Consider the following 26,032-nt stretch of genomic DNA (forward strand, 5'->3'; position numbering starts at 1 on the left):
CTTTAGAAGCTCATTTAAGGCCCACTCCACTTAGACGCAAATAATTGCCATCTATTCTTTCAAAAAGCGTCCTCACATAACAGACTTTCTATGGAGCCTTTATTAGGGAAAAAAGGGTGCGTGGTTGAGAAACTGCGGGACTCAAAACCCGGTCCATCCTCTTGTTCATTGTGTGAGCTCAGGCAAGTCACTGGACTTCTGAATAACTCAGTTCCTCATGAATAAAACGGGACACTAATGTCACCTACCTCATGGGACCGCTTTGAGGATTGAAGTGCTGCCGGCATGCAACCAGAACTAGCTCCGATTAGATGTCAGCCCCGGGGCTAATGGCTTCTACAGTGAGGGAGGGCTTTCTTGGACCAGGTGCTGTTCTGACTGTGCTCATATTCACCCCCAATTTACAGAGGAGGAACCGAGGCACAGAGTCATCAAGCAACTTGCCCAAAGGTTCACAGCTTGTCAGTCATAGGGTGTGATTTGAACTTAGGCCAGTTGTACTCCAGGACCCATGCTCACGATCACTGTATCCTCATGGCAGTTTGGGGGCTTGTGCCGTGCCCATTATATAGCTGGGGACACTGAGGCTCAGAGAGGTGAAGCGACTTGCCTCAGATCACACAATTAATTGGCATTGGAGCGCCGGCCTGGACTTGCTCCTGTTCTGTTTCCCCGCATTACGTCCTGCACCTCCATGACAACCCGGCAGGCATGGTATCCCTGTGCAGCAAGTCAGGACACTGAACTGAGGTGGTTGAATGACTTGCTCAAGGTCACACACAGAGCCAGTGAGCAGGGAGCTTTTCCTGTGGGGGGCAGGGCCCAAGGACATTCTGTTTGGGGCCCGGCACCTCAGCGGCGCCCTGCTGCAGCCTGTGGCCACCTCTCGTCTTTATGATCGCAGCTCCTGTTCCCGGGCATCCCAGATTAGCACCACTGGCTTCTGGGCCAGCCTCAGCGCTGCTGTCAAAGTTGTGCTCTCAAGCTGTCACTCAGCTGAAGCCTGGCCTCAGCACCGGTTCATGGAGCTTCCTGTATGGCGCGGGGCTCAGACTCCGTTCCCCTGCCCTCCTGGAAGCAGCTGGTACCATGGAAGGAGCAGGAGGTTGGAGCCAGACAATCCAGGGTTCAGATCCAGCTGGGCGAGAGTCCTCACCTCCCTGAACTCCCATTTCATCACCTCTAATATGGGGATAATGAGCTGTGCTTTGCAGGCTCCTGAGAGGACAAAACGCAATAAAGTGTATACAGCGTCTGGTGCACAATAGGTGCTGAGTAAGTGTTAGATCCCTTTGCTAGTTCTGTGCTGCAGACCCCCGTCGCCTGCTGTGCATGCCCCCTCCTCGCAGGCCCAGCAGTCCCCACCTTCCCTTCCAAGGTGGTCCCTTGAGGTATGACAGGTCTCCGAGCCAGGGTCGGGCAGGGTAGAGCACACATCCTCTGTGGTGCCTGGGGCAGCCGGGAAGGGCATACAAGCCCTGGGCTCACAGGCAGAACAACAGTACCGTATATAACTCAGTAAGTGTTCAAAGGCCCGACCGAGATTAACTGAGCACCTACTATGGGCCAGGAACTGCTCTTGGTAATAGGGCTACAGTGTTAAACAAGATCCCTGTTTCACATACAGGAGGTCCTTGAATAATGTCATTTCATTCAACTTCATTTCATTATAATGTTGAGATGCCACATGAACTTTAACTATCATTTATATCAATTAGTCTATGATAAATTGGTTTCATTATACCTCATTGCGAGGATAGGGGTGGCTTGAGCAGCTGCAGTCTCTTGTGGGGTGGCAGCTCCTGAGAGTAAGGCCCCCTGTGGCCCAAGCTCCTCTCTGGGTGGCCTCAGTTCCGGGTCCCGGTAATGCTGTCTCCTCCTTTACAGTTCCAGCCCCAGGGGAGGTTGCGGCTTCCTGAGTTACTCATCTCAGGTGTTCCTCGACTTCCCCTGGTTGTTCTTCCTGCCCATCAAACAACTTTGCAACCAATTTTCCATATTAGAGTCCCTTATTACAGAATCCTCTAGGTAAGTCTTGTTTTCCTAGCTAGATCCTCGGTATTCTGTCTGTTTCCTTGTCTATAAAACAAGAGTTCATTCATTCACTCAACAAATAAGTGTCTAGTAGCTTCCTTATGACCATAAAACTGCTGGGAATATAGGAAACAAGATAGGTTAAGTGTTGGGAGTATAGGAAACAAGATAGGTTAAAAAACCATGAAAATCCAGGTGCTGCCTACTCCTCATACTTCTGTAACGATCAGAGGAGATGTTTGCACAAATGTCACCTGCTGCTTGGGTCTTAGGTATTGCCATCACAAGCAAATGCTATTTGGGTTACAGATTGTTTTCTGAATCCAACTGTTCTGGTCTAGGGCATTTCCCCATCACCTCCTGGCACCTCCAATACCAGAAGAGAAAGCTTTAGGACAAATAAAAGGAAGGCTTAATTTACACCATGGGAGTCAACCTACAGGGCTCATTATCCCAAGTGGTGGTACAGTTGTAAGCTATATATAGGTTCTTAAAAACAGGTTTAGCTAAACCCATAGATTGGGCAGTAGCAGGGAAAGAGAAGGTAGAAATGAGTCCCAGAGCACCCACCTGCTGACTGTCAGCCCTGTTGCCCTCCTGGGACAGCTAGTACAATGGAAGGAGCGCTGGACTGTGAGTCAGTAAACCAGGGTTTGAATCCAGGTCTGCTGACTATCAAATGCATGACCTCGGACAAGTCATTTCATTGCTTTTGAGCCTCTGTTTCCTCATCTGTAACATGGGAATCCTGAGAGTACTAGGAGGACCTCTGGTTTTTGTGATGATTTGTTTAGAAATGTAGGTAGAGCACCTCATGCAGCTCCTGGTACTTGGTAAGAGCACAGTAAACATTCGCTAGTATGACTACCATATACTGTGCTGGAATTGCAGCCCTCTGTGTTAGCTGGCCTAGGAAACTCGCTGTGGGGTCTTGAGCCAGCCACCTTTTCCCTCTGGGCTCGTTTCCCCATCTGCAAAATGGAAAAATAGTAACCGCCCTGCCAGACTCAGGAAAGTTAAAGTCTCATCTAAAACCTAGGTATTTCTACATGAGCAATGGTACCATAATCGAAGTGTGGAGCATGGGGCCGGATGGCTTGGTTTTCAATCCCAGTTCCACCCTTTACTTAGATTCCTGTACTGTTCCATGCCTGTTTCTTCATACATAAAATGAAGATAACAATGGCAACTACCCCATAAGGTGTTTGTGAGGATTAATTAATGTAGATAAAGGGCTACGACACTGACTAGCACGGAGTATTTTACATGTTGATTACTCAGCATACCTCACACGGTAACTAAATCGTTTGGGGCTTTGGAATCAGACAGACCTGCCTTCATATCCCAGCTCTACCCTCTTGCTGTGCGACCTTGGATAAATCACTTGCCTCCCTGAGCCTCAGCTTCCTCTTCTTGCCAATGGAAGGTGATAACAACCCCTGCTTCCTGTAGATATCGGGATGCAGCAAAGCACAGGTACCCTGCCTGGTGTGTGTTCGGTGCTCACTGACAGTGCTGTCCCTCTTCTTTCCCTCTTGGCTCTTCTCCTCAGCGTTTTTCTCATAGGTATACTTTGATATCCTTCTGACCTACAGCCCTTTCACTGCTTCTAGAAGTTTCCCCATCAAAGCTGAGACCAGATTTACAAACTGTGTGTTCTGATGGGAAGAACCCTGAATTAGCCATCGGAAAACCAGGGTTGGCTTGTTTGTCTTTGTGAGAGAAGGATTCTGATATGTTGTTTCCAGGGAGCCACGACCTTGGGCCTTTCCTTCTCTGGACCGTGGGCTCTTCTGTTCCATGATGAGGCTGTTGCCTTCTGTATAACGTTCTGCAATCTTGTGATTTGGCAGCGAAGGGCAAGGTTAGGGTCAAGCCTCCGTTGGGCTGGGGCTAGGGACGGGGACTGTGGGACTACCACTGAGTACCATGACATCCCTGAGGGAGGATGCACCCTTCCGCCACGGGGTGAGGGTTGGAGGGGGGCTCTGCAGAAATGAGGAATCAGGTTGATATTGGAAAACTACCAGTCGATGCAAAATCAACCTGTTGTCATGCCATTGTTGACCCAGCTTTCCAGGGGCTGCTCTGGGGGGCCTGGCCCTGCCAGACCGGGAAAGGGGGAGATAAGGAGGCCTAGCCTACCCAGAAGCCTCGAGCTCTATTCCCCCTACCAACACCTGCTCCTAGGAAAGGACCAGTGAAACCCCCCTCATGCTCAGGTGCACGCAAATTCTAACAGCTCAAAGCACTTTTTGTCTTTTTAAATAGGTTTTCTTTAAAGGGATGTTTTAAGATTCTCCTCGCCCATCCCTCGCCCCCCACAAATTTGTATTTTTCAACTGAGGAAAGTAAGTTGTGCAACAGAGACTTAAGGATAAACCAGGGCACCAGTCTCCTCTGCAAAATGTTAAAGTCTTAAAGAGAGGGTAGTGCCAAAGAGGACATCTGGTGCGTCAAGAGGAGGGGCATACCTTTCTGAAGGGCTGCAGACCTTTAAATACATCTGCACATTCTACATTGAGCAGAGGAGGGCTGTGGAGGATGTCCTGACTTCCAGCTCTATTAATGTAACAAATACAGTAGGCCCCGCCCTTAGCTGTGGGGCATAGTCCCAGGCCCTCCCGGTGGATGCTTGAAACCTCAGACTGCCAAACCCTATATGTACTATGTTTTACCTATACATACATGATCGAGGTAATTTAATTTAGTTTATAAATTAGGCACAGCAAGAGATTGACAATAACGGATAATAAAATGGTAACAATTATATAAAAATATTTCGTAATGAAAGTTATGTGAACATGGTCTCTGTTTCTCTGATAACTGATCTGATCATTGAGAGGGCTACTGACTAAAAGATGGGTACACTGAGTGGATAATCAGGTCAAAGGAATGATCCTCATCCTGGGCGGGAAGGAGCTGAACGGCACCAGATTCTATGGCACTACTCAGAACAGCACACAGCCCTGGCTAATTTGGCTCAGTGGATTGAGTGCCAGCCTGCAAATCAAAGGGTCGCCGGTTCATTATCAGTCTAGGGCACAGGCCTGGGTTGCAGGCCAGGTCCCCAGTAGGGGGCGCCTGAAAGGCAACGACACTTTGATGTTTCCCTTTCTCTCTTCTCCTCTCTAAAAATAAATTTTTTAAAAAAAATCATGCAATCTAAAACTTGTGAACTGTTTATTTCTGAAATTTTCCATTTAACATTTTCAGACCAAAGTTGCCCCTCGGTAACCGAAACTGCACAAAGCAAGAAACTGGGGATAAAGGGAGACTACTGTATGTATACAAAGCTTACTAAGGGCCAAGCATTGAATGCTCTCCATTTTCCCAACTCCAGACAGCGGGACTTGCCTTCGGAGTCCCTTTACTTGATGCGACCTTGACCATCCATATCCCATCTTCAGACCTCAGCTTCCCCACCTGTACAACAAGGATTATGAGCTCCCTATTTGCCAAGGCACATCAAACCTAATCGAGAAGGACTCAATTAGTAGCTTGGTAAGAGCATTAAGCAATTGATTCAGAGCCGGGAGAAACGACTAGTAACATTCATTTCTCTACCTCCAAGTCAAAACCTCCCGGTTGCTGGAAGGTCTTCTGAGCTGTTCCGGTAAAGGCGTGGCCAGGCCACTGGGAGCCACACCCCCACACCAGGGCGGTCTTCTCCGCACCCAACCCTCCGGCCCAAGGTTGGGACCCCGTATTGATTACGTGCCACTCGCTATATAACCCTCCGCCAGAGAGAAAGTAGTTCCGAACACATAGCAGACTCCGTCACCCATACTACGCGACATATAAAATTTTAGCTTCTCTCTACACTCAGCTATGGTTTTGAGGACTTGGAGTCACTTTCCGGCACACTGGAAACCTATCTTTTACTCGGTCGTCGTAGAAAGTAGTTCCGACCTACGCTAGGTTGATGGGTCCCTCCGCAGCAAGGGAAAGAAGATGGCGACCTCGTCGATGCCGGAGTCGGAGAAGAACGCGGCTACGAAAGCGTCAGGTGAGCGTCGGGTAGAGTCAGGTCACCCTAATGTACCCTGCTGTGAAGTGGGTTCACACTACGGGGGATACCCGGCGGCAAGGTCCCGGCCGGCGGGGCTGTCCGAACAGGGCCCCGGGGTCCCAGGCCCTTTAGTCGCTCTCGCACTTGCCTGAGCGGAAACCTGGCGCCGCCACAAGATGGCGTCGGGCCTGGAGCGCAGGCAGCGCCGGGGACAGCCCCGAGTCGCCAGGCCCCGGGACCGTCGTTGTCGGCCCCCTCCGCATGGGAACTAGGGGAAGGGGGAGCGAGCACTGACCAAGGGTGCCCGTGGGCTGTACCACCGACCCTGCACCCGGGGGAACTCGGGAGGCCGAAGGGCTGAACCACTGAGCCCGGACGGGACCCTTAGAGCGAACCACACTGCAGGAATCGTGGAGGGGAGAAGAGAAGGGTCATACCGGCCATTGACCACCCTCCCGGGGATGGGGAAGGGCCCTGGACTGGGGTGCAAGGCTTCTCGGTCCCGTTTTCCCGAAGCGCCTCTCAGTACACACGCAATAACCCCATCCCGCCGGAGACTCAATCTTTTCGCCTGCGAAATGGGCATAAGGCTGCAGCTGGGTAGACCGTGGTTGCCGGGGCCAGTAAGGTGGCCCACCTGTATCAGCCCCCGTCACTTCTTATCTCAGAGTGAAGGCCCCAGACCCTGCGCCCCCCTGTCAGGCGGCCCCCCGAGCCCATGGAGGAGAACGAGGTGGAAAGCAGTAGCGACGCGGCCCCTGGGCCTGGCCAGCCTGAGGAGCCCTCAGAGAGCGGCTTGGGTGTGGGCACCTCGGAAGCCGTGTCCGCCGACAGCAGCGACGCTGCGGCCGTCCCGGGGCCGGCGGAGGCTGACGACACCGGAGTAGGGCAGAGCTCGGACCGCGGCAGCAGCTCTCTGGTATGGACGGTGCCGGCCGGCATGGGTGGAGGCAGGGACCACACGCAGCAGTGCCTGGCAGCTAAGGGGAAGCTGCCAGCAAGCCTGGCTTGTAACCAATATTTGTTTTTGGTTTACTGTGAGTCAGGCACCATGCCAAGCCCCTAATACGAATTTTCTCATTTAAGCCTCAAACCTTGTAAGGCACATAGCACTCTTTTCCACATCTTACAGGGAAGGAAACTGAGGTACAGAGAGCTCACAGAGCCAGGATTCAAATCTAGGCCGCGGTCTTACACGCTGTCCTCACTATTGGACATACAGGTGTCCTGGTCCAGGCTTTGCCTTTGCCTCTGATTCACAATGTACCTCTTTGATCCTCAGTCTTCCCCTCCGTAAAATGGAGCAGGAATATCTGCCTCTGAGGACACTGCCTTGTGAGTAAACTCTCACCAGACGTTTCTTGGAAACGCTTTGTAAAACCATCTCCTCCTGGCTCTGCCACTTCCCTAAGCACCCTCCCTAGCAGGAACTTTTAGCTCTCAGTTTTCTCACCTGTCAAGTAGGAATGGAGAAATACACTCGCCTCAATAGGGTTTTTGTTGAGGATTAAATGAGTTGATATGAATGTGCAAAGCAATTAAAACAGTGCTCAGCACATAATAAAACTGTAAGTGTTAGCCATTACCATTGTTGTTATCTGCAAGACAGTGATTGTTTTCAAGACATCACATCCTAGAGGTGCACAATAGTGGCCCCCGCTTTGGGGTTCAGGGTTTCATTAATTGAGCAACAGTGCGCCTACCAGGTGCCCAGCTTGCTCTAGATCCGGGAGAGACAGCAGAGAACAAGACAGATGTGGTCGCAGCCCGTACGGAGGGTCCAGTCAGACCTGAGAGATGTTACACTTCACAGTAAATAATGTGTGATGTGAGGACACAGGCGACTGCAGCTCTGAGGACAGCGGAGGGCCTAGCTTGGCCTTCAGGGTCAGGGCTGGCTTCCAAGAAGAGGTACTAGCTAAATGGTGGGGAGAAAGCTGGGTAGGGTTTAGCCATGGTGCAGTGCTGGGAAGCGTTTCAGGCAAAGGGAACAGTTTTTTCCAACATGCAATGAAAATAGCTGCAGCCGGCTCTTGTGTGGGGGGTGTGGGGCCCTTTACCCGACCAGAGCCAGGTACCATGGGACTTGTTCTTGAGGAGCTCTGCAACTAGAGCGCTTTCTCACTAGGACTTAATGAGGCTGAGGCTGTGCGTGACCCCACTCACCATGTCCTTGGGCCTAGGAGCTCTATCTAGCGGGTGGCAACCTGCCCTGCCCCATCCCAGGCTGCTAAACTCTTCTCTCCCTGTTCCCTGCCCCCCAGGAGGAGGTATCTGAGAGCAGCTCAAGCACGGACCCCCTGCCCCATGGCTACCTCCCTGATTCATCTTCTGTGTCCCATGGGTCAGTGGCAGGGGTAACAGGTGGTCCCCCGGCCCTGGTACACTCCAGCGCACTCCCAGACCCCAGCATGCTGGTGTCCGACTGCACGGCTTCTTCCTCAGACCTGGGCTCGGCCATTGACAAGATCATCGAGTCCACCATTGGGCCCGACCTCATCCAGAGTGAGTCAGGCAGAGGGCGGCAGGGGACAGCCCCCTGGGGTTTCGCGCAGAGGCCAGCAGAACCAGCTGTGCACACCCCAGCTGTGCAAACTCGGGAAAGCAACTCTCCCATGCTGAACATGCAACATGGGAACAGTAGCCCCTGCCTCAGAGCGGTAACTGGTGTGAGGATTTAAAGAGGCAGCACAGGGAAATTCTTAGCATAATGTCTGGCGTGTGGTAAGAGCTCAATAAGTACAGAAACAGGAACACCTAGCTTTATACTGGGGTCTGTTCTAAACACTTTACATCCAGTAGCTCATTGATCCTCCCAGGAACCCCAAAGGTGGGTGCTGTTACTATCCTCACAGTGTAGATGAGAAATCTGAGGCACATGGGATGTAAAATAATTTACCTGCTGTTGCCAGCAAGTGTTGGGCCATGAGCTGAGAGAGTCTGACCCGAGAGCTCATGATTTCCCACACCGTGCCTGCTATTAATGACGAGTAAAGGCCATAGTGCCCGGAGAAGCCCTGGGGTGGTCTGGAAAGCCAGCTTTAAGAAAGTGGTGCAGGAGCTGGGCCTTAACCTTGGGGAAGTTTGGAGAGGAAGGAGGGGGACTCTCCGGGTTTACTGGCCAAAGGGAGGGCAGCCGGGCAGCCATGGCATCTGTAGGACTGTGGGTCGTCCTGGCACACAAACCAGACTTCCCAACAGCCCTGCCCTGAGGGGGGAGACATTCGAGGCTCAGAGGGGCGGTGCAGCTAGTTTGCAGTCACACAGGTGAGCCAGAATGACTGTGGGCAATGCCATTTGTCATTGTCACCTGGGAATCCCCTCCCCGCATCTCCGCCCAGGCTGCATCACTGTGACCAGCGCTGAGGACGGCGGGCCAGAGACCACGCGGTATCTGATCCTGCATGGACCAGACGACGGTAAGACCCCAGGCTCCACAGGGGACCCTGCAGCGGGCACGGGAGTGGGAGGGGAAGGCTCAGTCACAGACTCGCTGTGTGGTCTTGATGGCTTATCCGCTGCTGTGGGCCTCAGTTTCCCCACTGTTACTTTGGTAGGGAGTTGGGTTCTAGAATCCCTGGGCGTGCCCGAGAGGGGCAGCTGTAGATCATGGCCAACCTCCCCCTCCGCTTCCCTCTGATTCCCTCACCGACCTCCAGGTGCCCCCATGGCATCGCCAATGTCCAGTTCCACCCTGGCCCACAGCCTGGCAGCCATCGAGGCCCTGGCCGACGGCCCCACGTCCACATCCACGTGCCTGGAGCCACCTGAGGAGGCACGGGGTGGGCCCGGCTCCCCAGCACAACCTCCCCCGGCCTCTGGCACTGAGGAGCCAGACCTGCAGAGCCTGGAGGCCATGATGGAGGTGGTGGTAGTGCAGCAGTTCAAGTGTAAGATGTGCCAGTACCGGAGCAGCACCAAGGCCACCCTGTTGCGACATATGCGGGAGCGACACTTCCGTCCAGGTGCATTGATAGCAACCTACCGGGCTGGGACTGCGCAGGTGGGGATGGGGTGCCAAGAGTCAGGCGTGAAAGCTTGTCATTCCCCTGCCCCCCAGCAGCAGCTGCAGCTGGTAAGAAGGGACGTCCACGGAAGTGGGGTACCTCGACCAAGACCCAGGAGGAAGAGGCACCAGAGGAGGAAGACGATGATGACATTGTAGACGCCGGTGCCATTGACGACCTGGAAGGTAGGCCACCATGGCTCCCGGGCCTGCTGCCCCACGCCCATCAGCAAACACTGAGCTGCTCCTGCTCTTCCGGCCCTCACGGAGAGCCAGAAAGGGATTGGCACCGAGGCAGCCCTGGGTGCCTTCAGTAGGAGACGGAGGAGTTGGGGCGCCCATGGGGTCAGGACCTCTGTGTGCAGTTCTGCAGACTGTGCATTGAACAAGAGCACCAGCCACACGTACGAGGGCTGCATTCACGTTTGTCCAACAGAAACAGAATGCAAGCCACATAGGTGCTTTTCTTTTTGTAGCCATATTTTTTCCAAGTAAAAAAAGATGGAATTAAGTTCATTTTATTCACCTGCTATATCCAAAATACTGTTTCAACATGCAGTCATTATAGTATTGGCTACCTTTCTTTTTTTCATACTGATTTTTTGAACCCAGTTTGTATTTTACACTTACGATGCCTCAGTGTAGGCACATTTCAGGGGCTCAGTAGCCACATTCAGCCAGTGGCTTCTGCATTGTCATAGACTCTGCGTCTTGCATAGGCATAGCGTTTGTAGGTTTGAATGTTTATTTCAGCTATTTCCTGACTGTAAAGTGTCTTGAGGAAGGGGGGTGCCTTTTTCTAATTCACATAAAGGTGCTGTATAAGCCAATGGTAGGTGTGAGGAAAGGTGCAGAGAAAGGACTGCAGGAGACTGGAGAGGGATGCTCACAGTCAGCCAGGGGGGCATCAGGAGGGCTCCCTGGAGGAGGTGTCACTGGTGGGCACGGAGGATGAGTAGGCAGGGATGGGGATATAGACCTTTCCTGGGGGAGTGGGGCAAGGGAGCAGGGCTGATGCCCACCTTTTCTCACTGTCCCCACAGAGGACAGCGACTACAATCCAGCTGAGGATGAGCCCCGGGGCCGACCGCTGCGGCCCCAGCGCCCCACTCCCAGTACACTGAGACCCCGAAGGAGACCTGGCCGGCCCCGGAAGCTGCCTTGCCTGGAGACCTCGGACCTCACAGATGGTGAGACTTGCTTGTGGGAGGGGCCAAGAGGTGGCCTCCTTCACTGCCTGTCCCGGTGGAGTCCTGGGGGCTGAGTGAGCCGTGCCGAGCAGCATGTCTCACACCAGCGTAACCTGCTGGCCTCCTTGTAAAGGGGACACCCCTCCCAGATCAGGCTTGAGCCTCCCTGAGTTACGGAAAGACTTTTCAGGGTAGGCTGTCACAGTGCAGGAGAAGGCCGAGTCTTTGTAGCTGAACCAGTGAAATAAGTTTTAAGTATTATTGCTGAAATAAGGACAAAGCTGAGGCCTGAGGCTGTCTAAGCAGCACGGGCTTGGAGCGTTGCAGGCTGGGGACGGGAATGACCCTTTCATGGCAGCTCTGCCATTGACAGGCTGTGTGACCTGGAGTGTGTTACTCTCCCTCTTGAATCCCCTTTTCTCGAATGCAGGTGATGGTGCCTGCCATTTAGGATTGCTTTAAGGCATAAATACACACAGGAAAACACAGGGTAGCTCTCTTTGTACAGGCGATTTGGAGGGACTTATTATTTTTTTAGTCTCCTTTTAGAAATAGCTTTCTACTTAGGTATATGTATGGAAAAGCATACCTATCTTAAGTGCGCAGGTCAATAAATTTTCATAAGGTGAACACACCTGTATAATCTAGCACTGGAATCAAGAAACTGGGTGTTGCCCTGACTGGCGTTCAGTGGGTTGGACGTTGTCCAACAAACTGAAAGGTTGCTGGTTCAGTTCCTGGTCAGGGCAGATGCCTGGGTTGTTGGTTCGGTCCCCAGTTGGTGCACATGCAAGAAGCAACTGATTGGTATTTTTCTCACACATCGTTGTTTCACTCCCTCTCTTTCTCTCACCCTTCCCCCACTCTAAAAATAAAATCATTTTAAAAAGAAAAGGAAAAAAAAAACAGGACGTTACCAGCATTGTCTTGATCATTTTTAATTTTTAAAATGTTCTATTGAAATAACTCTGGATGTATTTGAGTAGGTAATAACTCCTATCTGCCCTCCAACCACCCAGCCTCCCTAGGGAAACCAGTATTAAAGTGCTGCTGTTGCTCCCCAGATTAGGATGTTCCTGTAAGGTCACTAGAGTGGCAGTTATCATTTCCATTTGCCAAATGGGGAAAATAAGGCACAGAGAGGTAATAACTTAGCCCAAAGACACACAGCAAGTCACTGATGGAGCTGAACCTAGCATGCAGGCTTCCTGACTGAGAGGCCCCTAGCTTTCTGGCTGCCGCTCCAGACTGTCACATTGAAGTCATGCTGTGCCATTGGTCGGGAGAGCGTATGTCTGCTCTAACTGTGAGCTGTCTGCGTCTGTGCTGTGACTTGACGTGCCCATGAGCGATTGGACTGTGACCGTGTGTCGGGGGGGGGGGGTATTTTGATTGGCCTCTGTCACGCCTGTCCATATCTGCCCTGGTGTGCTGTGGCTGATTTGTGACCTGGCATGTCTGGCAGGTGTGGAGGGAGAGCCTCTGGTGAGTTCCCAGAGTGGGCAGAGCCCTCCGGAGCCACAGGACCCCGAAGCACCCAGCTCCTCAGGCCCAGGACGCCTGGTGGCCCTGGGCAAGGCCGATAGGATCCCCGTGGACCCCAATGTGAGCCAGTCAGATGCAGAGAACACAGCACCCACCTGCCAGGAGGAGCCTGACACCCCACCCCGCCGCCGTGGCCGACCCTCCAGACGCTTCCTAGGCAAGAAATACCGCAAGTAAGTGGAGTAGAGATGAGGGTCAGGGAGGCCGCCGGGCAGCCCCAGCCCAGCCCACCAGACTGCTCCCCAACACCCTCTTGACAGGTATTATTACAAGTCACCCAAACCGCTTCTGCGGCCCTTCCTGTGCCGCATCTGCGGCTCCCGCTTCCTGTCTCATGAGGACCTGCGCTTCCACGTAAACTCCCATGAAGCCGGAGACCCGCAGCTCTTCAAGTGCCTGCAGTGCAGCTATCGCTCTCGCCGCTGGTCCTCGCTCAAGGTGCGAGCTGCAGTGAGAAAGGAGAGCAGCTGGGAATAGGGCAGCGGGAAGGGCATGAGAGGGTAAGAGGCCGGATGAGAGAAGGCAATTGGCAGGTGGCGCTGAGAGGGAATGGCGGTAAAGGCCTTCCCAGGCACCCTCTCCTGCTGCTTCAGGGGCACATGTCTGGGCTGCCCCCGCAGCGTTGCAGGTTCACACACTGCATGGCAGCACGGCACCTTCAAGGGTGCGGTCTGCACGGTGAACATCAGAGACTTGCTTGTTCATCACCATCGCCAGTAGGTGGCAGTAAAGCTGGTTTTTAATCTAACGCAGTATGTTAGAAAGTTTTCTAGCAGACAGTGATAGTGTGTCTCAGGACCAGGGCCCAATACCCAGGCCTTGCAGGCCACTCTCATTTCATCTTCACGCAGCCCAAGGAGGTCCCTCGTAGGTGTCGGTGGTCCCATTTTACTGACCAAGGAAACTGCAGCTTGGCTGCACCAAAGTGAGGCAGCAAGTCGACCATCACCGGGGTTGGGGGTCCTCAGGGAGAAATGGCCAGAACCCCTGTGCTTTCTGCGCAGAGTGCTTTCTCAGGGACTGTGACCTGAAGTTGGTCTCTGGAACCCCAGGGGTGGGGGGCAGGGGTGGCCGTCCCATCCTGCAGGGGGCAGGGCGTAGGCTGTGGAGCTACGCCGCCTGGGCTCAGCGTCAGGCTCACAAGGTCATTGTGGGACCTGAGCAAGTCACTTCACTCTGAGCCTCAGTTTCCTCCTCTGTCATATGGCCAGCGGGACAGGGCCTGGGGTAGAGCAGGTGCTCTTGTTGGAGCGAGTCCCGGCCCTCCCAGACCCTGACACTGGCAGCTGTCCCTCGTGCTACGAACCCACTCATGCCACAGCTCTGGGGCTGTGGGCACAGGTGAGGCGCGGCAGGAGGGGAGTCTGAATCCCAGCCCGTTGCCCTTTTGCCTCTCCCAGGAGCACATGTTCAACCACGTGGGCAGTAAGCCCTACAAGTGTGATGAATGCAGCTACACCAGCGTCTACCGGAAGGATGTCATCCGGCACGCAGCCGTGCACAGCAGGGACCGGTCAGTGGGTCTGAGTGGGGCGGGGCCGGGGTGGGAAAGTGAGCCCAGGGTGACCGCGGTTCTAGGTGGCGCCTGCTCAGGGCTGGGCCCATCGACAGCACATACAGGTATCGGAAAGGTAAGGCGATTCATCCCAGATCTCTTGGCTCAGAGCAGGGCAGGAGCAGGCCCTTAAGGACCCTTACTCAGCCTCTTCCCTGCGGCATGCTTTAGTGTCCCAGACTCCTGGTCCACATTTCATCTCTCACGGCACTGAGAGAGCAGGCTTAGGACAGGTACAGGGGGGCACAGTGACTCCTCACTGGATTGTGATTGGACTTTGAGGGAGGAGGAGCGGTGGACAGAGGTTGGGTCCAGGGATCCCCCAGGTGGATCTGCTAACAAAAACTTCAAAAGAAATTAAAGGAGAATTTTATTTAGGTATGATTTGCAAATAAGAGAACGTAGTCCTCAGTGTGCACTGAAGACTCACTGGTGGGAGGTGGCAGGGTTTTCAAAAGGAAAGGGGTTGCTAGGGAACAAGGTCATACACTTAGATTATTGGCTTTCTTTTTTCATGCAGCAGTATATAAATCTATCAGGTCAACACGTGGCACACCTTAACATCGTTTGCTTTCTGATTGATGGTGGCAACTGGATTTTCAGCGGTGGGCTGGCTCTGGTCAGCAGGTGGAGCTGTGGTACAACAGTGGGAACGCAGTGTGTGGCCATTTGTCAGGGTTCTAGTTCCAGGTCAGGCTCGTAAAACAAAAGCTTTAGGGTTACTTAGCAACAGAAATCAAACAGCACAGAGAGACTCTTCATTCTGCAGGCATTTTTCAAGTCCAAGGAGCAGAGTCGTGCTCTGTAACCAGCCTCAGAGCTCAAACTGCAAAAACCCAACTGTTCGGCCACAAATTATGATGTAAAAGTTCTCATAAGTCCTCAGGTCTCAAACCATGTTTGTGGGAAAGCCAGCTCTCCAAGTTATATGTCCAAGTAAGATTGGAGACACCCGGTTGAACCAGTGGACAGCAGCGTTCTTTCCTATGGGACTTCTCAGAGCCTTGAAAATGCGAATGTCCTTTGTGACTGAGAGAAAGAACGCACCATTCCTAAGTGTAGGGAAGTGCAAAACTTGTTTATAGTGCCCTCTTAACATTTCCTCCAGCACACGCTGAGAGGGGCTCGGGTGGGGAGCAGGGATGCTCAGGGCTAAGCCTGGGTCTGGGGCTCGGGTCGGCTTGGAGAAGTGATGGCCTAACTCCTGTGCCTTTTGCTCCCCCAGGAAGAAGAGGCCAGATCCCGTAAGTCTGGGGCCCAGGTCTGGGGGGGAGCCGGCTTGGGGGCTGCTCGTGGGGTAGGGGCCAGAAGTGAGGTATCTCCATCTGGCCCCTCTCGGCCCTCCCCAGACCCCGAAGCTGAGCTCCTTCCCCTGTCCTGTGTGTGGCCGCGTCTACCCCATGCAGAAGAGACTCACACAGCACATGAAGACACATAGCACTGAGAAGCCCCACATGTGTGACAAGGCGAGTGGGCCCAGGCCCGGGTGGGGGCAGGGGCGGGGGCCTCCCTGGGTGACCCACCAGCCAACCCAGCCCACCCCTTACAGTGCGGAAAGTCCTTTAAGAAGCGCTACACCTTCAAGATGCACCTGCTCACTCATATCCAGGCTGTCGCCAACCGCAGGTACGTCCCCTGTGAGGCCCATGGGGCTGGAGCAACCCCCACCCCTGCCCCACCGCTGAGCTGCCCGCCCTCTGGCCACCCCCAGATTCAAGTGTGAGTTCTGCGAGTTTGTTTGTGAGGACAAGAAGGCGCTGCTGAACCACCAGCTGTCTCATGTCAGCGACAAGCCCTTCAAATGCAGCTTTTGCCCCTACCGCACCTTCCGAGAGGACTTCCTGCTGTCGCACGTGGCTGTCAAGCACACAGGTCAGGCCAGCCCACCCCTCCCTGCCAGCCCACAGCCCGAGGCTCAGCTCTGTCCCCCGCTTCAGCCACGGGAGCAGCTGGAACCTTCCTGTCCGAAAGGGAACCCCCTCTGCGGGGGCCGCTCTCTAACCTCAGCTCTAGTTCCAGCTGGTGCCCTGCTGCCAGGGTGGCCCCCAGCCGGTCACTTCCCTCGCCCCGTGGCGGTTCCAGAAGCCAGCTCCAGCTGCTCCCTGGGCCCTGTCTGTGCGGGCGCAGGGCTGGAGATGGGTCTTTGGTAGCCCTGCCCTCAGCAGCTGAAGCAGCAGGCACAGCATCAGCCTGTGCTCGCCCCATGGAAGGTGCACGCCTAGTGGTGGTTTGTCCTTCTGGGCACCCAGCCCTCTGGCAGGCACACTTAGGGGGTGTCAGAGAAAGGCAGCCGGGGGCTCCCGTCGCCAGATTCCTGTCTGCTGGGGGGCTGGTGACTCACGGGAGGAATGTGTGGTCAATGCCCTTGAAAGGGGCACTGGCGGGAGGGCTGTGAGTGCGGAGGGCGGGCCTGGACCCTCTGCCTGGGCCCACCGCCACGGACGGCGCGCGTGTGCGCCCGCGCTCAGGAGGGCGCCTGGGAGGGAGTCTCGGGGGGCGGTCCTTGGGGTCCCGGAAGGCCTCTCCGGGAGGGTGGGTGCGGCGGCGGGCATTCGCAAGCATCCCCCCACGTGTGCCTACAGGGGCCAAGCCTTTTGCTTGCGAGTACTGCCACTTCAGCACCCGGCACAAGAAGAACCTGCGCCTGCACGTGCGGTGCCGACACGCAAGCAGCTTCGAGGAATGGGGGCGGCGCCACCCCGAGGAGCCCCCCTCCCGCCGCCGCCCCTTTTTCTCCCTGCAGCAGATTGAGGAGCTGAAGCAGCAGCACAGTGTGGCCCCCGGACAGCCCCCCAGCTCCCCAGGGCCCCCCGAGGTAGGCTCGGCCAAGCAGGCGGCAGACAGAGGGTTGGGGGCGTGGGCCAGGATGGCAGCATGCAGTCACCTCTCCCAGTGTCCCCATGTGCACCTTGGGTACAACAGAGTGACCCCTGCCTTTCTGGAGCAGATGAGGTCACAGACATGCCAGCCCTAAGCTTGGAGTAGGTAGGAGAGGCTTTTCGGTGCTAGTAAAAGAGGAAGTATCAGGAGCTTAACTGTGGTGATAGTTTATTGTTTTCTTGCATGAAGGAAGTCCAAAGGTCAGCAGCCCAGGGCTAGTGTGGCGCTTCTGTGATAGGTCGGGGACCAAGCTCCTATTTTCCCAGCCAGCTTAGGGAGATCCCTTCCGTTTCTGTGGTCACCTCATGGTGCAGGGTAGATACAGGAGCTCCAGCCTTCCTAGCCACATCCTAGGCAAGAAGCAGGAGCAAGGGATAGGGGAAGAGCAGAAGGACTGTCTGCCATCTCTCCACGTGTCTTGGTGACCTTTGCCAGAAGCTTCTGCTCAGCCAGGTGGCCACGCTTTACCTAACTGCAGGAGAGGCTGCCAAGCATAGTGCTGTGGCTGAGCACATTTTCGGTCCCCTTCCCTGCCAAAAGGTGCTCCATCATGACGTGCTGATAGAACACAGCCTCTGGCATCCGTCTGATGTACAGGTCCCAGTTCTGCCTCTTACTGGCTGAGAGATCTTATGCCAGACACTTCACCTCTCTGAGCCTCAGCCAGCTCTCTGAAGCACTGAGCTGGTAAATACCTTTAAATGTAGTTGTGAAGGTGAAACACGCCAACATACAGAAAATGCCTGGCACACAGGCGGTTTTTGGTAAACGACACTCGCACCTGAGCTGCCCTCTCAGGGTTGGCCCTGTCTCCCCCGGCCCCCCCGCAGGTCCCTTCACAGGCAGCGCCTTTCCAGTCACCTGACACCCCCCCACTGCTCTGCTCTGACGCCCTGGGTGGTGCCACCATCATCTACCAGCAGGGTGAGCTCTGAGAGGAAGGGTGGGAGCCGGGGCAGGGGCCATGCTTATGCCAGAGGATGGGGAGGGTGTTGGGTGCCAGTTTTCGAGCCCTTTCTGAGTCTCAGGTTCCCACCCAACCCAGGAGCTGAGGAGTCTACTGCTATGGCCACACAGACAGCTTTGGATCTGCTGCTGAACATGAGCGCTCAGCGGGAGCTGGGGGGCGCAGCGCTGCAGGTGAGCCGCCTGGGGGCCACCTCTGCGCCGGACACCGGCCGGAGAGGAGGGCGATGCAGCAGGCGTGCCCCACCCTTGGGGAGCTCCCAGTCAGTGGCTGAGGCAGGGGCACTGACGCTCAGTAGGCACACACACCAGGGGCACCAGCTGTGCCCGGGAGGCCCTGGGAGGGCAGGGAGGGCAGAGGATGTCCCACTCTGCTCTCCAGAACCACCAGTGACCTCTGCAGTGCTGAGCGGTGAGCACCGCTTCCCCCTGGCGCCTGTGGGTCTGAACCAGCTTCCTCCTGGAGCACAAGGACCCCTGAGGCTGTCCCCACTCAGACCTGTCACCTCGGTGCACTGCAGGCCCACACCCTCCCCGGAGTTCACCCTCTTCACTTCTCCCTCTTCCATCCAGCTGCCCAGGGTCACCCTCACCCCTGCCGCCCATCACTGCCCGCCCCCGCCCCTCCCTGCACCTCTCCAAGGCAGGAGAAGTTTGGGTGTGCCCCCTGTCTCCCAGCCTCTTGAAACGTAGAACGTGTATTTGAGATGGTAAATGTCAAGGACTTGGAGCAGCAACGTGCTGCTGGGGACTGGGAGACAGGGCGCCTGGTGTGAGGCCTGGGCGTGTCTGTGGGATTTGGCTCGTGGCATGTGGCACGGAGAGGGTTTATATTTTTAGATAGTTGCATGTCTTTAATCGTTTTTGCCTCAGTATCACCCCTAGAAAGATCTCCTTCACCCCAAGACTATATTTATATTTGGACTTTTTTCTTAGGTTTATTTTTTACACTTTCATCTTTTTTAAAAAAGATTCTATTTATCTATTTTTAGAGAGAGGGCAAGGGAGGGAGAAAGAAAGGGAAAGAAACATCAATCGGTTGCCTCTCACACACACCCCCACTAGGGGCCAAACCCGCAGCCCAGGCGTGTGCCCTGACCAGGAGTCAAACTGGCGACCTTCCTCTTTGCGGCACAATGCCCATCCAAGCCACATCGGTCAGGGCTGCGCTTAAATCTTTGCTCCAGTTTATTTCGGCGTTTGCAGAAAGCTGTGGGGCTAACTTAATATTTTTCCAAATGCCGCTCAGCACAGTGTTACCGAATACCGGGAAGCACCCCTTTGTCGCGCTCTGGATTTCACGCACCTGGCAGTCCCTTTCCAGACGGTCTGGTCTGTCGGTCTGTCTGCTCTTCTCATGCTGTGCCCTGCACTATTTTTGTTACAAAAGTATGTGCTTGGCCTCGGTGGGGCTCGGTTGGTTGGAGCATCGCCCCCTGGACCAAAAGGCTGTAGGTTCGGTTCAGAGCGCATGCCCAGGTTGCGGGTTCAGTCCCCAGTCGGGCCATATACCTTGGTTGGGGTATGTACGAGAAGGCAACTGATGGGTGTTTCTCACATCAGTGTCTCTCTCCCTTCTCCTCTCTCTAAAAGCAATGAGAAAAAAAGCCCTCTAGTGAGGGTTTAAAAAAAGCATATGCTTGTAAAAAAAAACCAAAATGAACGTTATGTTCTATACATAAGGTGAAAGCCCTTAATGCTCCTCCCCCTACATGACCACTGGCAGCAGGTTAATAAGCACTTCTCCAGTTCTGTCCACGTCCACACTAACAGGCCTTTGGTTCTTCTAAAAAAAGGCTCACACCAGCCGTCACATCAGCACCCACCTTGTCTTCACTGAGCAGCTGGGGGCCCAGCCTGGGGGCACGTGCAGGTCTCCACATCTTTGCGTCAGGCAGATACAAGGTTTATCCTGTCGTTTATGGGCTGGGATGTTTCCAGTTTTTCACTAATTGAAGGTGGTGCTTCAGAGCACTCATGTTTTCAGGTGTCCATAAACCCTTTTTTATTAAAAAAGTAAAGAAAATTCTAGAAGTAGAATTGGTGGGTCTGAAAATGAAAAACCTCAAAAAGATAAGGCAGTTCATACGACCACCACTAGAGCGTGTTTCTCTGGGTGTCGTCAGTCTTTATAAAACTCTTCAATGTAACAGAAGTATATTTCATGGTCATAGTTAATAATTTTGTGATCATAAATGAGATTGAACTTCTTTCTGTATTTTCATAGACCATTTTATCTCTTCTCTGACTCATCTCTGTGCATCCTGTATGGATTTTTTAATTATTAGTCTTTTTTATTATCACTTTGCAAAAGCTCTTTGTATATAAAAGAAATCCTTTTTCTGAGGGGAAGGGAGAAAGAGGGAGAGAAACATCCATGTGCGAGAGATACAGTGATCGTTTGTCTCTTGCATGCCCCCAGCTGGGGACCTGGCCCACAACTCAGGCGTGTGCCCTGACTGGGAACCTTTGGGTTCGCAGGCTGACATTCAGTCCACTGAGCCACACCAGCCAGGGTGGAAAGCCATCTTTTATCTCTCGTATAAATTGTTAAATCTCACTCATCCCCCAATTTCTTTATTTTCTGATTTCATTTTATTGTTTATTTGGCTGTAGGTTGTAGCATACTTTTCTGTAATGATTAGAAAAGTCTTCCTGCCCCAGGATTATAAAAATACTTCACATTTTTTCTTCATGTGTATTTAGAGTTTTATTATTACATTTTAGTTTTTAATCCATTTGAAGCAGACTTTGGAATAACATCTGAGGTCATGCTCTTTATTTTTTTTTCTTCAATGGTTTGCCACTTGTCTGTCTACCCCAAGATATCCCAACCATGGCACTTTGGGCCAGACAATTCTTTGTTCTGGGGGGCTGTGCTGTGCCTCCTGGGATGTTGAGCAGCATCCCTGACCTCTACCCCCAAGATGCCCATTGCACCCCCTCTCCAACTGTGGTAACAAAAAAATGTGTCCAGACATTGCCCAGTGCCCCTGGGGGCAGTATTGTTCCACCATATTCTGGTAACGTCTGTTTCCAGTGGCTGGATGGGATTTGGAAAGCCAGGTTGTGTGTCAGAAGGAACACACAGTCGGGGTTGCGCAAGTGAGTGCTGGCAGCACCAGGTCTGGCCAGAGCCTGGGCGGACTTTGAGGCCCTGAGGCAGAGAAGGGCCTGGAACACCAGCTCCCACAGGCCCTGCTCAGCATGTCCGCTGGTGCCGTTGCAGGTGGCCGTGGTGAAGTCGGAGGGTGCGGGAGCACAGCTGGCGTCCCCTGGCGGGCAGCCCTCCCCAGCGAGTGCTGCCGCACAAGTGGTCACCCTCCATGTGGCAGAGCCGGGGGGTGGGGTGGCAGCCGAGAGCCAGCTAGGCCCCTCTGACCTACAGCGGATCACCCTGGCACCCAGTCCATTTGGCGGGGCTGGATACAGCGTCATCACAGCGCCCCCTATGGAGGAGGGGACATCAGCTCCGGGCACACCCTACAGGTAAGATCTGCCACCTGCAAGGCCCCATTCACCCAGCTGTAAGCACACTGGGGGTAGTCGGAGAAGACCCTGCCCATCCAAGCCTAGTGGGCAGGGGGCGAAGATCCTAATACACATACGGTGATTGGGCCATGGGGGAGTCAGATCCTTCTGAGGAGGTCAGAAGCTGCTGTGTTTTGGCCACTGAGATGTACCAGGCACCAGACATGTGTGAACTCACCTAAACCATTCCCATGAAATCCATGTTTTTTTCCTTTTACAAATGAGGAAACAGGCCAGTAAGGTTAAAGGACTCCCCGAAGGTCATACAGTGGGCGAGAATTTTAGCCCTGCTCCCTTTCGGTCCAAAGCCCATGTGCTCTTCGTTTTGGACAATTCCTGAGGGGTTCCCCAGTTCTGAACTCTGGAACCAACTCGGGCTCCTTGCTGAACTGAAAGGGGGCCTGGCATCCTCTCAGCTTCCTCCACACTGAGCGAGTGTGGGGCAGAACTGTTTGTATTTCATATGTTGACCAAACCCCCGGGCAGTCTGAGGAAGCCTTGAATTCAAGTACCAAAGTGAGAGGCCGGGATGGGAGTCGGGATCACTGGGCCGACGCCTGGGCAGCCCCGCCTCAGCACCTGCTCTCTACGCTTGGGGCTGCGCGTTCCTGTCAGCCCTGCCTCCCCCACTTGACCAGACTGGGCTGGGCCCCTCATGCCCCCCAGCCTTCCCCTCCCCACCATGCGGATGAAGGGGGCGGGATTAGCACTCGAGAGCAGGACAGCACTCTGGACACAGCGCTGTTGACAGAAGACAGAGCAGAGGTTCAGCTGATGAAGGGCAGGGCCAGGGTGTAATGCAGGGGCTCACCTGCGGTGCGCCCCCTCAGCCGATGACTTCCTGGGGAAGGGGCCAGCTGTGGCCCTCCAGGCCCTCTTAGAGCCCTGATTCGCTGCTCCCCTCCTCTGCCCACAGTGAGGAGCCCCCAGGGGAGGCAGCCCAGACCGTGGTTGTGAGCGACACCCTGAAAGAAGCTGGCACCCACTACATCATGGCAGCCGACGGGACCCAGCTGCACCACATCGAGGTGAGGCTGGGGAGCCCACCCTGCCCCATTTCCCACGCCCTCCCGCCCGCCGCGCTCAGCGCCTCGTGCTCCCTTCTGTCCGCAGCTGACCGCAGATGGCTCCATCTCCTTCCCGAGTCCCGACGCCCTGGCCTCCGGAGCCAAGTGGCCGCTGCTGCCCTGTGGGGGGCCGCCCAGAGACGGCCCTGAGCCCCCATCTCCAGTCAGAACCCGCCCAGTCGGGGACCGCCAGGGCTCTGCCTCCCCACCTCCTACAACCAGCAAAGCCCTGGGCCTGGGAGTGCCCCCCTCACCGCCATCTGCAGCCACCCCATCGTCAAAGAAGTTTTCCTGCAAGATCTGTGCCGAGGCCTTCTTTGGCCGAGCTGAGATGGAAAGTCACAAACGGGCCCACGCCGGGCCGAGTGCCTTCAAGTGCCCCGACTGCCCCTTCAGCGCCCGCCAGTGGCCCGAGGTCCGGGTGAGTGCTGACCCCTGCGCCTCCGCTGGCACTGGCTTGTGAGACAAACCCTGGCTGAGCACCCGCTTGCGCCAGCCCTGTTTCCCTCTAGTCAGAGATCATTCAGCGGGGCGCTCAGGTGGCCCAGTGTCGGGGGAGGGTGACCAGGCCGTGTCCGATCCCCGACAGTGTCCCCAGAGTGAACAGTGCGCATGGGGAACAAGTCACATGGACCTGGGGTACAGGGGGTGTCACAGGTGGTGTGATGGCCCACTTACGGCATCGAGTCCTTCAGAGTACAGAGAGGCGCAGAGTTCAAGGAAGGTTCTAGGGCAGGATCATGGTCCAGTGTGAGGGGCCCCCTCCCTTTACCTGAGGATTTCCAGAACCAACCATACACTGGCTCTCCGCAGCTCAAAGAGAGGGGCTGGGCCCAGGACCCTAGAACGGCAGGGCTGGGAGAGACCCTCAGAGGTCCCTCCCTCCGAGTGCGTACGGCTCAGGGGTAAACTGAGTCTGAGAGCAGGGACAGGATTTTCCGAAGGACCTAATGAAGAGCCTATGGCTTTTTCCCCTGAAGCACACAGCACCGAATCTTGGTCTGGTGTGTGCTCTCTACCCAGCTCCTCCCCGAGCCGCTTCAGCGGGCAGGCTCCCCAGCAGCTCTGTCCGGGTGCAACTAACGGCCCGGCTCTGTCCCTTCCGCAGGCCCACATGGTGCAGCACTCCAGCCTGCGGCCCCACCAGTGCAGCCAGTGCAGCTTTGCCTCCAAGAACAAGAAGGACCTGCGGCGGCACGTGCTGACCCACACCAACGAGAAGCCTTTTTCGTGCCACCTCTGCGGGCAGCGGTGAGGCTGGGTCCCGCTGGGGCTGCTGGGCGTGCAGGGTAGGGCTGCCCCTGAGCCTTCGTCCCTTCCCCACAGTTTCAACCGCAACGGGCACCTCAAGTTCCACATCCAGCGGCTACACAGTCCTGACGGGAGAAAGGCGGGGCCCCCTACTGCCCGGGCCCCAGCCCAGCCCCCCACCCAGACCATCATCCTGAACAGTGATGACGAGACTCTGGCCACACTGCACAGTGAGCTGCCCCGGGACCCAGGGTAGAGCAGGGGCTTGAGCTACTGCCCCAGAGAACGCCCTTGGGCTCTGGCGAGGCCCCTAGTGAGCACCCTCCCCTCTCCGCCCAGCCGCGCTGCAGTCCAGTCATGGGGTCCTGGGCCCAGAACAGCTGCAGCAGGCCCTGGGCCAGGAACACATCATCGTGGCGCAGGAACAGGCAGTGACCGATCAGGTAAGAGCCTGCGCAGGGGCCCTGCGGGCAGGGTTGGGGTGCGCAGAGAGCTGAAGCTAGCCCTGGCTTGGCTGCGGCAGGAGGAAGCCACCTACATCCAAGAGATCACCACAGCAGATGGCCAGACGGTGCAGCATCTGGTGACCTCCGACAACCAGGTGAGCTGCTGCCAAACACCTCAGCGTGAGTGCCCAGGTCCCGGGCCCTACTCTGGGGACAAGCGATACTTCCCTAACCACCTCTCCCAGGGTATGTAGGGTATGTGCTCGCAGCTGCCAATGGGGTCCCGTCCCCCTGCTGAGCTCCCAGTGAGCAGGGCCCAGCGCCTGCCTCCTCGCCACCCTCTTCCAGGTGCAGTACATCATCTCTCAGGACGGAGTTCAGCACCTCCTCCCCCAGGAATATGTCGTGGTCCCAGAAGGTCATCACATCCAGGTAGGCCAGGCCTGGGGTGAGGGTGGGACATGACTGGAGGGATGCACGGCCTCCTTCTGCAACCACCAGGTTGGCTTCCTCTCTCCAGGTACAGGAGGGTCAGATCACACACATCCAGTACGAACAAGGGGCCCCGTTCCTCCAGGAGTCCCAGGTAGGGTCCTTGGGGAACCTCATGGAGCTGGGGCACGGGCAGGATTCTGCCAAGGTGGCTCACTGGCTTCTCTCCTCCAGATCCAGTATGTACCTGTGTCCCCAGGCCAGCAGCTCGTCACTCAGGCCCAGCTTGAAGCTGCAGCACACTCAGCTGTCACAGGTACAGTGCTGGCACTGGGGACCCTGGGGCCTGGGGCCCAGGCCTAGCCCCTGGGGCCTCAGGCTCACCGTCCTTTCCCCTCCTCTGGCAGCAGTGGCCGATGCTGCCATGGCCCAAGCCCAGGGCCTGTTTGGCACAGAGGAGACGGTGCCTGACCACATCCAGCAGCTGCAACACCAGGGCATCGAGTACGACGTCATCACCCTGACTGATGACTGAGCCCCAAGGGCACAACGCTGACCATGGATATTGGGGCCGGCCCTGCTGGGGTGGGGGGACCACCAGTTCGCATGTCCTTGCTCCACCTAGGGTCTGCAGATACTGGGCAGCCAGCACCGTCACTCCAAAGGAGTCAGACCTGTGCTATTGGGGTGGGGGGACAGCCACGGGCACCAGCCAGGACATGCTGGGGGCCCCAGCCTGCAGGCAGGCTTCGGGAGAGAAATTTATTTTTGTTCTGATGGATCCACTGGTCTCTCAGTCTCAATAAAGGGACCAGAGTCCAGCCCTGGCCAGCCCAGTTTGTCCACTTGTTGCCACAGCGTGAAACAGGTGAGACTTGGGGAACGGAAGGAAAGTTAGAGCCTGTTACAGCCCCAAGTGGCGAGTGAGGTACAGGTGGCCTGGCCCGCAGTGCATCCAGCCTCACCTCTGTAAGTACAGTGGCCCGAAAGTGCAGCTGGCCCTTGGGACAGAGGCCTGACATAGCCTCCAAGAGCCCCCGGCTCCTGCCCCAGGCCCCAGGGGAGCATATGCTGCAGGCACAGAGGTCCCCAAAGGGCAGCGCAGCCAGGTGCCCGC

The 26,032-nt window shown here is 55.4% G+C and overlaps 1 protein-coding gene across 2 annotated transcripts; it reads left to right on the top strand.

The window, feature by feature from the left end:
• The first annotated feature begins 5,771 nt into the window (after positions 1-5,771).
• On the top strand, positions 5,772-25,887 carry ZNF335 (zinc finger protein 335). 2 transcript variants are annotated; one of them, XM_054573663.1, is made up of 28 exons: positions 5,772-6,043; positions 6,715-6,965; positions 8,311-8,551; positions 9,388-9,465; positions 9,706-10,011; positions 10,107-10,238; positions 11,096-11,242; positions 12,708-12,960; positions 13,048-13,225; positions 14,188-14,300; positions 15,568-15,586; positions 15,692-15,808; positions 15,892-15,968; positions 16,054-16,214; positions 16,925-17,157; positions 18,053-18,146; positions 18,268-18,362; positions 21,418-21,677; positions 22,636-22,747; positions 22,833-23,207; positions 23,895-24,037; positions 24,113-24,267; positions 24,377-24,480; positions 24,561-24,638; positions 24,832-24,915; positions 25,004-25,069; positions 25,150-25,231; positions 25,323-25,887. In XM_054573663.1, exons 2-28 carry the CDS (start codon positions 6,765-6,767, stop codon positions 25,448-25,450), a joined length of 4,032 nt encoding a protein of 1,343 aa, XP_054429638.1. In that variant the 5' UTR covers positions 5,772-6,043; positions 6,715-6,764; the 3' UTR covers positions 25,451-25,887. The 2 variants fall into 2 exon arrangements, with proteins under 2 accessions (XP_054429638.1, XP_054429637.1); XM_054573662.1 differs by lacking the exons at positions 5,772-6,043; positions 6,715-6,965; positions 8,311-8,551; positions 9,388-9,465 and having other exon boundaries at positions 9,711-10,011; positions 10,110-10,238.
• The last annotated feature ends 145 nt before the right edge of the window (positions 25,888-26,032 follow it).

This window comes from Pteronotus mesoamericanus, unplaced genomic scaffold (assembly GCF_021234165.1).
Source record: "Pteronotus mesoamericanus isolate MK-2021 breed Mesoamerican mustached bat unplaced genomic scaffold, CSHL_Meso_final contig_25, whole genome shotgun sequence".
Taxonomy (NCBI): domain Eukaryota; kingdom Metazoa; phylum Chordata; class Mammalia; order Chiroptera; family Mormoopidae; genus Pteronotus; species Pteronotus mesoamericanus.

What these genes read in the sequence shown, in the direction of transcription:
- ZNF335 (XM_054573663.1), top strand. Translation starts at nt 6,765, where the DNA reads ATGGAGGAGAACGAGGTGGAAAGCAGTAGCGACGCGGCCCCTGGGCCT. An exon ending in TGGGCCCGACCTCATCCAGA is followed by an intron (nt 8,552 to 9,387) that starts GTGAGTCAGGCA and finishes ATCTCCGCCCAG; the next exon opens with GCTGCATCACTGTGACCAGC. An exon ending in TGGGGGGCGCAGCGCTGCAG is followed by an intron (nt 18,363 to 21,417) that starts GTGAGCCGCCTG and finishes GTGCCGTTGCAG; the next exon opens with GTGGCCGTGGTGAAGTCGGA.